Source organism: Leucopleurus acutus (genome assembly GCF_964270905.1).
Source record: "Leucopleurus acutus genome assembly, chromosome: 8".
Taxonomy (NCBI): domain Eukaryota; kingdom Metazoa; phylum Chordata; class Mammalia; order Artiodactyla; family Delphinidae; genus Leucopleurus; species Leucopleurus acutus.
Window position 1 is genome coordinate 101631605 of NC_139151.1, and position 14044 is coordinate 101645648.

The 14044-nt window shown below is 46.7% G+C and overlaps 1 protein-coding gene across 1 annotated transcript; it reads left to right on the forward strand.

Annotated features, from left to right (window-relative positions):
* The first annotated feature begins 478 nt into the window (after window positions 1-478).
* Window positions 479-12940, forward strand: STIP1 (stress induced phosphoprotein 1). The gene is made up of 14 exons (XM_082844441.1): window positions 479-557; window positions 3497-3706; window positions 4212-4353; window positions 4513-4654; window positions 5358-5526; window positions 6779-6905; window positions 6998-7100; window positions 7369-7489; window positions 8470-8566; window positions 8706-8830; window positions 11316-11352; window positions 11565-11668; window positions 11847-12019; window positions 12473-12940. The coding sequence occupies exons 1-14, from the start codon at window positions 549-551 to the stop codon at window positions 12543-12545; spliced, it is 1632 nt and encodes a 543-aa protein (XP_082700567.1). The 5' UTR covers window positions 479-548; the 3' UTR covers window positions 12546-12940.
* Window positions 12941-14044: the final 1104 nt, after the last annotated feature.

Below are 14044 nucleotides of genomic sequence, written 5' to 3' on the forward strand. Positions count from 1 at the left end.
AAACCACGGCTACAGTAAAACCCCACCCTGCTCTTTGAAGGGCATCAATTTAAACCTATCAGAGCAAAGTGTCTGCAACTCACCGCCCAATTGAAATTTTTTAAAATCTGAAGGCGGTTCCGTCATGGAGTCCGTCAGCCCAATGGGAGAGGTGGAAATTTCCAGAAAGAACAGGACCAATGGGCGCGGCCAGCGCGGCCACGATTGGCGGACCAAACGACCAATCACTGTCGCAGAGGTCTGCCCTTCCCTCCAATCATAGAGCTTGTGATGGGCGGAGCTTTTAGGGGAACGCCCAATCCCGAGATGCGGGGGAGGCAGGGTTCTCCATATTGTCCAATGAGAGAGAAGCAAAGATGATGGGCTAGACTTCAAGCCAATAGTAGAAAAGCTCAGAAAGACGCCTAGAGGAGCGCGACCAGTGAGCCAGAGAGGAAGGGGCGGGATTTGGGGGGTCCCGGCAGCTTCTAGTAGGTTCCAGAAGGCGGCGCGTGCGGTTGGGAACGCGGAGCGGACGGAGTCTATTCAACTGGGTTCCGGGCCGGGCTATGGAGCAGGTGAAGGGGGAGGGGCGGGCTGAGGCCCGGGGCCGTTCGATGACCCGCTGAGGCCAGGCCGCGGGTGGAGGAGCGGGGCGGGAGCCCGATTGGGGCAGCCGGGGCGGCCGGGGTGGGGGCCGGGGCGGGGGCCGGGGCCGCCGGAGCAGCTGAGGCGGCGAGGGCGTGAGGGCCGCGGCGGGCGGGCGGGCGGGCGGGGAGCGAGGGTTGGCTGTGGGGAGCGCGGGTTCGGCTCAGCGCCTATCGCCACCCGACTCGGCGAGATGGGCTGGAAGACGTATTAGTTCGGCATAAGTCCGGCTCGCGGCGGGAAGAGGAGCCGCGGCCGGACTCCGGAGCTCTCTCGGGAAGTGGGTCCAGGCTGAGCAGGGGGATGGCGCCCTAGGCGCTGGGAGGGATGGAGGTGGGCGAGGGGCCTTGCGAAAGGCAGGAGGGATCGGGTCAACCTCTGGAAGTTCGTCATCTGAAAGGGGGATCAGAGATTGCGGACGAGGAGACTACCCAGGACTTGGCACAGTTAACTTGGAGGAATTCGGGGAGCGGGGACGGGAATACACTGGAAGTAGCTGATGGACCTAGTAGCTAGAAGTAGGGAAAATCCTACTTCTCTGCATCTGAAAAGACCGGGATGGAAGAGTGTTTAGTGACGGTATGACGAGCAGCAGGCCGACTTCTTTTCATGATGCAGGAAAGGGGAGGGTGCAGCAAAAGTCCTTGGAATGAATTTCATCCCTACCAGTGATTTTACAAACGTGAGGCCCCTCCCCCTCCTCGTTTTTCTTTCTGTGTGCGTGCGATTCAAGAGTAACAGGACTGATACTTACAAAACTTCGGTTTCAAATTGCAGAAGGAGGAATTAGTGCTTAGAAAATTTAGAATATACAGATAAGCAGTAAGTTATTTAACTCCTCTCGGCATTGTTGGGGGGCCGAGTTTGAAGCTGCTGCTAGTTCCTTTCAGTGACTTAATTGTACCCTCTGTGGCCTGAGGGTTGTGAAAGGCCCAGTAAGGTTTTATTCAATTGGAAGCTGTTATTAGTCTGTAAAGATTGACTGGGGGGAGTGGGGGGACAGCTCGGGTGTTCAGGTGTGATCTACAAAGTCGAACCTTTTGCCTTAGTATAGGTATTACTCTTTTAGCCAAACCTGGGGCCTCTTCGCTAAATTTTTAAAAATTAGAGTGGAAACGGAGAGGTTAATAAACATTTTGAGCTCTTGTGATAATTAAGTTGTATCTGGGATTCAGTAGGCTGTGATATAGACAAGAGACAGGGCTGACGTGAGAAACACATTGCTGTGTTAAATTCAAGAAAAGCTCTCATCCCGCCATTATCAAAAGAGGAAAAAAATTTTTCTTAATCGCAATTGCCCATTGTAGAACTGTAGGCACAGGTAGACTGTGAGTGACTAAACTCAGGGACTGCACGTTTACCATGCCTGTTGTACAAATGGCCTGGCATTTTACTCCAGGTGTGTTAGAACCTACTGTCTTGCCCCCATTCAATATGTAGCTTTTTTTAAAATTATTATTCTGAGATCCGTGTTTCAGTTTTAGGAAATATTCCTAAAGTTGGACAAATTTGAGTGTCCAAAATTGTGTTTTTTTAACTAAGCACCTTTCAAATAAATCTCATAGTGATAAACTTTTAAAATTTGACCCAGTACAGACATACAACCGTATAACATGTCAGAACAACTTACTGTATTATACGTACCACATGCTGACATTTTCTATTCCATTTGATGTTTTAAAGTGCTGGTTGTGTACGAACTTGATTTCCTGACCTACTGCAGGTAGGTGCCCAGTTTGGAAGATGTTCTGTAGGATAGGCAAGAACTTCACCTAGCTGGTCTCAGCTGCCTCGTGGTATTGAGTTTTTAAACTTTTTGCCTTCTGGCCAGCGTCTTGGTAGTTTCTTTTCCTTTTTTCTCATAGAGCTTGTCTCTCTAAGATCTCTGGTTGGTGGAGGTTCCCAATTGGTGTGCCTCAAGGTTCCAAAGTCATTTCTCATAACAGAACTCTTTCTTGCATCAGTACACTGGGTCATGGGCAGATGATAGGTACCAAGAAAGAATGACTTTGTGTCTTGAGGGACACAGCTTAGTCTCACCAAGTGTGTATGCATTTGAGGGATGACCCTCCCCTCTTGTAGGGCTTCCTGGTTAGGAGAAGCCCTTTAATTAGGATCCTGTTCTGATAGGGCCAGGGTCACTTTATTAAACGTTTTGATGCGTTCCTGCTGTTTTCATTCCAGATATTTGAGAGGATAGTGGATTGAACCACAAATAGTGTTTCTTTATTCTTCTTCATCCTTTTAGTAGCATATTAATACTTAAGCATGACAAAAACTTTTTTTCTAGCTTTCCTTTACCCGTTAAGGAACAGACCAGTAATCTATCGTGTTGTGACGTGTTACCACATCTGTAAGTGGAAACAGATTGTTCTTTGATCATAGGTGAGCGTCTTGATGCTCCTGGAGCCGGCAGGTTGCTGAAGCATGTATCAGTGCAAGCTCAGTCCACTTCTTTCTTGGTTGCCTCTTCCTGTGAGGAGTAACTAGGCCTGTGTCCAGTTTATCATTCGAACTGTGGAAATCCATGGCAAATAAATTTGTTTTTCCACAAAAGGAACTCATGAGTATGTTCTAGAGTGGCTTCATCAGCTCAAAGTAGAGACTTTTGGAAGAGTGGCTGGAGTTCTCACTGATCCACAGGGGAGCCAGCAAAGAACAGTGTCAGGCCACTTCTTCCTGGTTATTTTTTCCTTGCTGGTTCCCAAAGGTGTGGGAAATGTAAATTAATGAATCTGTGATTTCTCTTTCTGATCCATAAAGTAACCTGTTTGTCAATAGCTACGGAAAGGAATGAGTATCCCCTAAGAAATTGGGACTAAAGAGACATTTTATGGAGAGAAACTATATTGGTTCCTTTTCTTCTCAGGTAAATGAGCTCAAAGAAAAGGGCAACAAGGCCCTGAGTGCTGGCAACATCGATGACGCGTTGCAGTGCTACTCGGAAGCCATTAAGTTAGACCCCCAGAACCACGTGCTCTACAGCAATCGTTCCGCAGCCTATGCCAAGAAAGGAGACTACCAGAAGGCTTACGAGGACGGCTGCAGAACCGTGGACCTGAAGCCCGACTGGGGCAAGGTAAGCTGTGTGCGTGCTGGGGCTCCTCAGGTGCCCAGAAACTCCTTTGGGGGGCAGTTCTTAAATACCAGCCCTCCTGGCTTGCCTAGTTGCCTAGCCCGAGAGACTCATAGTTGATTATTCCCCTCCCCCCTGTATTCTTCCTACCTGTTTGAGATTGTTCCTCAGAGTGATGGCATGTTTCATCAAATCTGAGGTACCGTCGGTTAAGACATGTCTTATTTTTTGTACTGCTAGGAAGGAAAACACTACCCAAAATTCTGACAACACTTAGGGTCGAAAGATGAACTGGGAGGGGGCAGGTGTGCACCTTAGATATTAGGCTGTGTTCTACAGGGTCGATGATATACCATTGCTGTATCCTGCTCCTCTTTCTGTTTTTTCTTAGGCCTTCACGTGAATACCCATTTTGTTTCATGAAATGTAAAATAGATTTTTTTGAGTTCATCTTAGGAATTTACCGCTAGGTGTCTTTCATTTTGGTATTTTTCTTTGCTGGTTTAAGGGCTATTCTCGAAAAGCAGCAGCTCTTGAGTTCTTAAACCGATTTGAAGAAGCCAAGCAAACCTATGAGGAGGGTTTAAAACATGAAGCAAACAATCCTCAGCTCAAAGAAGGTTTACAGAATATGGAGGCCCGGTTGGCAGGTAGGCAGGCACCACGTATACTGCTCTTCTCCTTTTATTTACTATTATTTTTTAATTGGGATTAACTTGGAGGCTCCCCCATCCCCCAATGTTGGTCTAGTAGGCTGTGTGGTCATAGTAACTGACTCCTAGTGATGTGCTTTCCTTTGTTTGAAACAGAGAGGAAATTCATGAACCCTTTCAACATGCCTAATCTATACCAGAAGTTGGAGAGTGATCCCAGGACGAAGATTCTGCTCGCTGATCCTACCTACCGGGAAATGATAGAGCAGCTGCGGAACAAGCCCTCCGACCTGGGCACGTAAGTTAAGGCGGCACCGTTTGTCTCTGGAAATGGACATGAACGTTGTGCTTTCTTCCTGGGATCCTGTGGCAGGCGGTTCCCTCGACCAGACTGCAGGGTTTCTCCCTTTGTTTTTTCTCCAAAGAGCAGTAGGAGTTTATTGCTTTGGTTACTGTTTATTTGTTTTTTTTTATTATTATTTGTATTTTTAGAAAGGGTCAGGGGGAGTATATATTAGAGTAATCTGGAGTATTTGTTCTAACCCTCCTCTGCCTCTTCACTGCTCTCCTGCTATGCTGACCTAGCACCAACCCTATCCTTTCTTTACACATAGGACCCCCTCTCTCTGTTGGTATATTGGAGTGGAAACGCAAGGTTGAAAGGATGTCAGATCTAAAGAGATCTCTCCAGACCTTGTACTGCTATCTGTGACTGTCTGAATCCCTCTGGCTCCTGAGATCAGACAAAGTGTATCTATAACTCATTTCTCTGTGTATCTGCTGGCCTCAAGAAATAAATTTGGTCTGTGTTACCTCATTTTATATGGATATTTGAAGGGTTGAGTAGTCCCCATTTGTAACTTTTAGTACAGGATCTAGGAACCTTCTCATGGGTGAGAAGCTTTTATATACAGTAATCTGGGCTTTAGCAGTAAATGGGGTTTAAGATCAATTGTGGAGAGGACTAAGTGCTGTTTTTTTGTTTTTTTAACCAATACTAGGAAATTGCAAGATCCCCGGATCATGACTACTCTCAGCGTCCTCCTTGGGGTCGATCTAGGTGGTATGGATGAAGAAGAGGAAGTTGTGACACCTCCACCGCCGCCTCCTCCCAGAAAGGAGACAAAACCAGAGCCAATGGAAGAAGATCTTCCAGAGAATAAGAAGCAGGTGTCTCGCTCTTTTTTTTTTTTTAGCACTGTTTACTATCATGAGTTTAGAAGAAACAGCCAAGTCAATTAGAAATACGTGTGTCAGGTGGGACCATCTATAGGCTTTCCTTGGCTGTGATTGTTTTTTGAATGCTCAGTATGTGCTAAAGTTACTGTTGTTAATTAAAATGGTCAGGGGACTTCCCTGGTGGTCCAGTGGGTAAGAGACTGTGCTCCCAGTGCAGGGGGCCTGGGTTCGATCCCTGGTGGGAACTAGATCTTGCTTGCATGCTGCAACTTAAGAGTTTGCATGCCACAACTAAGAATCCACGTGCGCAACTAAGACCCAGTGCAGCTGAAATAAATAAATAGTAAATATTTTTAAAATAAAATAGTATATTAAAAGGTCCACGTAACAAGCAGTTTCATAGGAATCGTGTATCTCAAAGTCTTGAGGCAGTGGAAGCTACTAGTCCATAGTCCCATGGCCGCTGTGGTTCTGGCAATGTGGAAGTCAGCCAGGGCCAGCCAGTAAAGTTGTGTGTGGTCCTTGTTCTTGCGGAGATCCAGAAGAATGCTGTCTATCATTCCTTATGCTTCTGTTTCCTTGTTGGACGTGGTGTGTAGTTGAAAGTTGTCTGTGTTGCTAAGTGAACAACTTTCAGTCTTCCAGAGCAGGAGGCATGTGCCTGAACGATTTTATTTCCCCTCTTATAAATGGGAACAGCAGATTGTTGCCAAATTTAGTACCTTTAAATGGGTAAGCGTTGGTTGTTCATGGTGCCTCAAAGCTGGAAAAAGGCCCTATAACGTGGGTGGTAGTGAGCTCTGCCGAAGACTCCTGCCACCAGGACGGCCCCTTCTGCTCCTCACGCTCTCTGCGGGTGTTGCCTGACAGCTAAGACCTCGAGACAGCATGCGACAGAAACCGAACTTGCCCAGCCTCTCAGAATTAAACCTAGCACAGAACTATGTTGTCCTCTCTGAAGTTCTTTCAAGCTGAAGGGATTTCCTCTCCCCTGAAGAAGCCTTCACTTGCTGAGAAAGATCCAGGAGAGTAGGTGGGATAGGGGGAGTTTCAGAGGAAGCAGAGATGAAAGTTTATAATTTTTCATTCTAACAGCTGATACTTCACTGTGGGTGTGGAGAACCTGCTTCTGTAGCCTTGTTAGTTGTGTATGCTGCGTAGTACCTGTGACGTCACAGGCCTTTGCTCTCTTTGCCGTCTGGTTAGATGTGCTCAGCACTGACTTCTCCCACACCTCATCTAGGCACTGAAAGAAAAAGAGCTGGGGAATGAAGCCTATAAGAAGAAAGACTTTGACACAGCCTTGAAACACTATGACAGAGCCAAGGACCTGGACCCCACCAACATGACTTACATAACCAACCAAGCAGGTGAGACCCAGGACACAGGTGCAGGAGTTGTTACGTGGTCCTGGGGGTGAGGCATGGGCTGACTCTTCCTTTTTGACCCTCCTGCCTGGCAGCCGTGTACTTCGAAAAGGGCGACTATGGTAAATGCCGGGAGCTTTGTGAGAAGGCCATTGAAGTGGGGCGAGAAAACCGAGAAGACTACCGACAGATTGCCAAGTACGCTTGACCTGGGAATGCCTTGAGCGGTGTGGAGGGTTCCGTGTCTGCATGGAGAGGGGGCTGCTGGCTGCACAGCATACTGTGTTAGCCGTGGGCTGGAAAGGAGGCTGCAGGATCCTAGACGGAAGGTGTTGGAAGGGCGTGGTGCCTGGGGCAGTGATGTGGGCCTTGTGTCTAGTTGGTTGCAGATGGTTTTTTCTCTGCAGGGGCTGACCTTGTCTCTGTTCTGCCCTTAGCAAATTCTTTTTTCTCTTGTCTTTGTCAGAGCTTACGCTCGAATTGGCAACTCCTATTTCAAAGAAGAAAAGTACAAGGATGCCATCCATTTCTACAACAAGTCTCTGGCAGAGCACCGAACCCCAGATGTGCTCAAGAAATGCCAACAGGTGGGTAGGGGATATGGGATGTTTTGCTACTTTTTGTTTTATTTGTTGTAGTCATTACTATTTAATGACAAATCTGTTGTCTTTGGTCATTGTATATGATGCTGTGCCTGTCACTTAATGATGACAACACGTAGGGAATAACTCAGTTTTTCTGCTGTGCCTTTTTTGTCGGCCAAGGTTTCCACCATAAATTCGTTGATGTTGAGGGTCAGTGCTCTGACAGTGTTGTGGTTGTTATTGTAATTTAAGTTTTTTCTTACCTTATACAACCAAATTATGTAGGGGAGTGATTTTATTCACAGAAAGATTAGGCAGAAAATTGAACTGTCAATACATATATCATTTTCATATAGGTCATATCTTCGTACCAAGTATACATCAATACCGTTCATTCTGCTTCATAGTACGTACACCTTGATGATGAGGAATATAAAATTTTTCTTTTGAATTGCGGTAAAGTTGGTTTACAACATTGTACTTCAGTTGTACAACATAGTGATTCAAAATTTTTATAGATTATATTTTATTTAAAGATACTATAAAATATCGGTTACTTTCTTTTCTTTTTTTTTCTTTTCTTTTTTTTTTTTTTTTTGTGGTATGCGGGCCTCTCACTGTTGTGGCCTCTCCCGTTGCGGAGCACAGGCTCCGGACGCGCAGGCTCAGCGGCCATGGCTCATGGGCCCAGCCGCTCTGCGGCACTTGGGATCTTCCTGGACCAGGGCACGAACCCGTGTCCCCTGCATTGGCAGGCAGACAACCACTGTGCCACCAGGGAAGCCCCCTGGTTATATCCTTTATGCTGTACAATATATCTTTGTAGCTTACTTACGCTATATATAGTTTGTAAGGAATATAAAATTATTAAACCAAAAGTTAAATCTTGCTACTGTGAAAATTGAAATTCTAATCAGACTTTTTATTAGCCCAATGTTTATGAGAGTTTAAATGACTATTCCAAGAATTAATAATTTTTTTAGGCAGAGAAAATCCTGAAAGAGCAAGAGCGGCTGGCCTACATAAACCCTGACCTGGCCTTGGAGGAAAAGAACAAAGGCAATGAATGTTTTCAGAAAGGTACCTACAGCTCAGATGATGGAACTTTTGGATAAGAGCAGTGTAGATGGTGCTTTCTGTGCCTTGGCTGACTGTGGGGTAGATGCGCTCTGGTGGTGTGCTTTATTTTATTTTTTAAGTTTGTCTTTTCCATGTTCAGGGGACTATCCCCAGGCCATGAAACATTATACAGAAGCCATCAAACGGAACCCAAAAGATGCCAAATTGTACAGCAATCGAGCTGCCTGCTACACCAAACTTCTGGAGTTCCAGCTGGCACTCAAGGTGAGGCTCTGGGAATGCGGAGCAGCTGTTAATGTCGCCTGTGCATGAGGAATGTGTTTTCCTCTTTCCATGTTTTCATCAGCATCAGCTTGATGTTCTTATTTTGATCATAGATTCAAGGTGGTGATGGACATGTGAAATTTGTAAAAATACAGGGCCTGTGTCTACCCTGTCCTGGCCTGTGGATTTATTCGTGGTTGGGAGTATTGGGGAAAGTAGATCCTTTTCCCTCCCCTTTGTCCTTCCTTACATTTTTTGTTGTTTACCTTCTTAACATTTTAAGTGTGTGGTTGAGTGGCATCAAGTACATCCACATTGTTGTGCAGCCGTCACCAACATCCATCTCCAGAACTTTTTCATCTTCCCAAATGGAAACTGCGTTTTCTGAACACTAACGCCCCAGCCCCCTCTCCCAGCCCCTGGCAACCACTGTTGTATTTTCTGTCTCTCTGAATTTGATCGCTCTAGGGACCTCCTGTAAGTGGAATCATACAGTATTGGACCTTTTGTGTCTAGCTTATGTCACTTAGCATAATGTCTTCAAGATTCACGTTGTAGCATGTGTCACACTTCTTTTTCATGGCTGAATAATACTCCATTGTGTAGACCACCTTTTGTTTATCCATCCATCCATGGACATTGGTTGTTCCACCTTTTGGCTGTTCTGGACAATGCTGCTGTGAACATGGGTGTACAGATATCTGTTTGAGTCCCTGGTTTCAATTCTTTCAAGTATTTTATGCAACAGTGGAAGTACTACAGTTCTGTGTTTAATTTTTTTGAGGAACTGCCTTAACTTCCACAGCAGCTTTACCATTCTTTTCTTCCATATTCCAGTTAGGTAGATCTGCTGTTGTCAGTAACATCAAGTATGGTCAGATATGATAATGTTCAACACTGAAGGAGTTACTCTCCATAGCTCTCTTGAACATGAGCTACTCTGTGCCTCTTGGTGATTTTTAAACTGTCCTCTGGGAGATAAACCTGGACTATCTTGTGGGAACTAGACAAAATGTTACCTATCTAGACACATCAGTACCTGAGTCCATGATGGTTTTTGTTTGATGCCACTATCTTCTCAGTCCATCTGGCCTAGAGACATCACTGCTGCTGGTGGGACTGCACAAGGGGAATGTCAAAAGCAAGTTGGTTTGCAAAGCAGAGGATAACATTGTTAGTCACCTGAGAGGTGGAACAGGACTTTGCCAATCTGCAAATGGGAGGAAAGAATGAGTAGAATTGCTTCCAGTCTTAGAGCTTCTTGGTTGGGCCTCAGCGCACACACTACACTGCATAGCATTCTTTCCTCTGTAATTTTATGTTTTGAAGATATTTCAGACAAAAATACACAGAATACCTATGTTTTCCGCCTTTTCTTCAACCATAAGCATCGACGCTTTTGGCAAACCATTTGTGAAAGGAAATGATACATTTTGGCACTTGACCTCTGAATTCCTGAGCATACATCTCCTGAAGTGATTCTCCCTGTCCAGTCACAATATTATTAGCACCTAATAATAGCAAAACTCAGGCTATAATGTCATCTGCTGTATGTCTATGTTCAGATTTCCTTAGTTGTCTAAAAATAAAGTTTTAAAGTTGGCAATATCAAGGTCCATTCGTTTCATCTGGTGGTCATGTCCTCTAGTTTCTCAAACTAGAAGTTTCCCTACCTTTTCGGTTTTGGGGCGGGGGGGGGGGGGTGTTCCTATTTTTTTTTTTTTTTTTTTAAATCATAACATTAGCCTTTTGAAGAGTCCCAGCCCCTTTATATGAGATGGTCCATGATCGGGATTTGTTATTCCTTCTAGTTCTGCTTTCCTTCTCTACTCTCCTTTTGCTGGGCCTGCTGTTAAATTACCAAGCTGCCAGGAACAACAGAAGCACTAGAGGGAGGAGGGATAAATTGGGAGATTGGGATTGACATATACACACTACTATGTATAAAATAGATAAGTAATAAGGACCTACTGTATAGCACAGGGAACTCCACTCAGTACTCTGTAATGGCTTTGTGGGAAAAGAATCTAAAGAAGAGTGGATATCTGTGTATATAATAACGGATCTACTTTGCTGTACACATGTACAGCACCTGTAAATCAACTATACTCCAATAAAGATTTTTAAAAAATAGAACAGGGCTTCCCTGGTGGCGTAGTGGTTGAGAGTCCGCCTGCCGATGCAGGGGACACGGGTTCGTGCCCCGGTCCGGGAAGATGCCACATGCCTCAGAGAGTCGGGGCCCGTGAGCCATGGCCGCTGAGCCTGCACGTCCGGAGCCTGTGCTCCGCAACCGGAGAGGCCACAACAGTGAGAGGCCCGTGTACCGCCAAAAAAAAAAAAAAAAAAAGCATTAGAACAAAAGCAGAATGTTCTGTAATGGCCCTGGGTGAACAGTTAGATTTGTAATTCCAAGTGATCAGTCTGCCCTAGGGTAGCTCCTCTAAAGGAATGAGCCTAATTCTTTTTTGCCTTTCCTCCCTAGGACTGTGAGGAATGCATCCAGCTAGAACCGACCTTCAGTAAGTGCCTTTCTGTGCTATTTCTCTGTCCCCTGACTGGCCAGAGGGTTGAGAGAAGGAGAGAACATATTCTTTGCCTGTGTGTCTTTCGGGTTTGTAACATTTAGGAGCTAGTGTCAGGCTGAGGAACAACGGTGTTCAGATGAAGAGTTGAAAGAGCAGCTTTCAGAAGTGTCTTAGGTGATGCCTCACCTCTCCCTTTCTGTCTGTAGTCAAGGGTTATACACGGAAAGCAGCTGCCTTGGAAGCGATGAAAGACTACACCAAAGCCATGGATGTCTACCAGAAGGCACTCGACCTGGACTCCAACTGTAAGGTGGGGCTGCTCTGGCCTTCAGTGAGCTCTCCCCTGCCTCCATGTGTCTGATTCTTCCCTCTCGCCTGTTTCTCTGTATGTCTGTCTTCCCCTCAGTTACCTCTGTTATCTTGGACCTGCTGCAGCAGTGAGCCAGGTAGTGCTAACACCCTCCACTTTTGGCTTTGCCGGAATGCAGGAGGCCGCAGATGGTTACCAGCGCTGCATGATGGCCCAGTACAACCGACATGACAGCCCCGAAGATGTGAAGCGGCGGGCCATGGCCGACCCTGAGGTGCAGCAGATAATGAGTGACCCGGCCATGCGGCTCATCCTGGAACAGATGCAGAAGGACCCCCAGGCGCTCAGCGAGTGAGTCAAGTTGGGGGCAGATGGCCTCGAGGGAAAAGGTGGACAAAAGCATTGAGAATGCACAACGTTGGCAGCAGTGTGATCTGAGTGGAATATTTATAGTGTAATTCTTACTTGCAGGGTTGGCAGTTGATGGTGAGCTGGAAGGATTTCATTTATATATGTTAGTGGCGATGGCTTAAGTGGTTAGTTGGAAAGACCAGTTTTTCTGGGAGAATGGTCTCAGCTTAAACCTGTGTCCTTGGACTCCTTTGCAGCAGGACTGGTCAGGTTCCCAACAGTGGCAGAGGAGGCCCGTGTGGGTCCCCCTGGGCAGTCTCTGCCAGGACTTCCTTGCCACCTCTTGGTTGGTGGTGTCCAGGGGGATTTGTGTTGGTTGGGGCTTGCTGTGCAAGCAAGCAAGAATTTTTATAGGTTGTCTCATTTCAAATAACTTCGCCTCTTGTTTGTCAGACACTTAAAGAATCCTGTGATAGCGCAGAAGATCCAGAAGTTGATGGATGTGGGTCTGATCGCAATTCGGTGATGACTTGCTCATCGTGCCCCTTCCCTTCGCCCTCACGTGGAAAGAGGAGCTGGGACCGCGGCAAGCAGCACGGAGCAGAAGGGAGAGAAGGGGAAACAAGTGAACAACCTATCTATATATTTATACAGACGTACGAGGAAGATTCAGAGACTTGTACTCGCGTATTCGTGCAGCCGCTGCCTCTGGGCCCTCCCAGCACACGCATGGTCTCCTTCCCCTGCCCCCAGTCGCTGTCTCAGCTGCTCTCCCATAGTTGGTTATTTTTTATTTGGGGCAGTGGGCTTGTAAGGGGAGGGGAGGGTGTTCTTCCCAACCTCAGGTCCCAACTGTCTTCACGTTGTTAACTCCACGTCCTCTTCTCCAATAAAACAAGCCAGTCAGGCGTGGTTATACACTGCTATGTCCCTGAGTGATTTTTTTGCCAAGAAACTTTGAAACAGATGTCCTGTAGGAGTCACAGCCTGGATTGGGAGAGTTGAGAGCGAACTGAACACTGGGAACCAGGCCGGCATGCTCTCTTCCTTCCTGAAGGGTGGGGTGGGTGTGAGCTTGGCTGGGTTCCCTGGCCTAGCAAGGTGGCCACTAGGTGGTGCTGTCGCTCAGTGAACAACTGAAAGGGGTCATGGAGGCTCCTGACCCAGAGTGGCTCCAGCTCCGGAGGGTCAGGTGAACTTCCAGGTGATTCCCGTGCTGTCAGTTCTCCACACTCAAATCGCAAAGCCAGAAACCAGTTAGATCCAGAGAACAGTGGGTCCCACTCGAGAATTGAAAACAATTTCTATTGCAAGAGACACTTCAGACCTCCTTTCTGGAAAGGTCAAATCTGTCAGCTGCTCTGTGTTAGTTGTATGTTAGTTTTAGTTCTTAACTCACTGCTCTCAACTGACTTCAAAGTATGTTTTAATTACACTTTTCCACAGTTGAAACAAACTTTCTAAAAACCCTCTACTTGGACTGGGGTGGCTTCTGGGGCTGGACTAAAACTTCATTTGTTCCAGGAGTGCAGCTTTTGGGCTAGGAAGCTGCTGAGGCCACCAGCTGGCTGCACTTCCTGCTGCCTTGACTGCATAAGCTGGCCTTCCCCTGGGAATCCCCAGCAGGCCTCTCCCATCTGGGTGGCACAGTCCTCCACAGGGATTCTGCTGCACCTTTGGTGCTACTGTCTCTTCAGGCTCTGTTCCCTCCATCCCCAAATTGATTGTCTAGAAAGGCTGAATTTCTGCTGGGAGCCAGTGACTATAAGAACTTGCTTTCCCAAAGCTTACATCCTGTTGCAGGTGATAGGAAGCCGCTGGGCCACCAGGGGCCCTCTGAGTCACATTTGCGTAGGGACATGACAGGAGTGAGTCTTGTGGGTACTGGCCCCAGAGGGGAGTGATGCAGGTGGAGGGACAGTAGAGGTGGCAAGTCTGAAGTCTTGAAACCTGAAGGCGTGGGGGAGGCAGGTAGTGAAACATCAGGGGCCAATTTCTGTTCAGCTGTTCCCCTGGGCAGTTCTA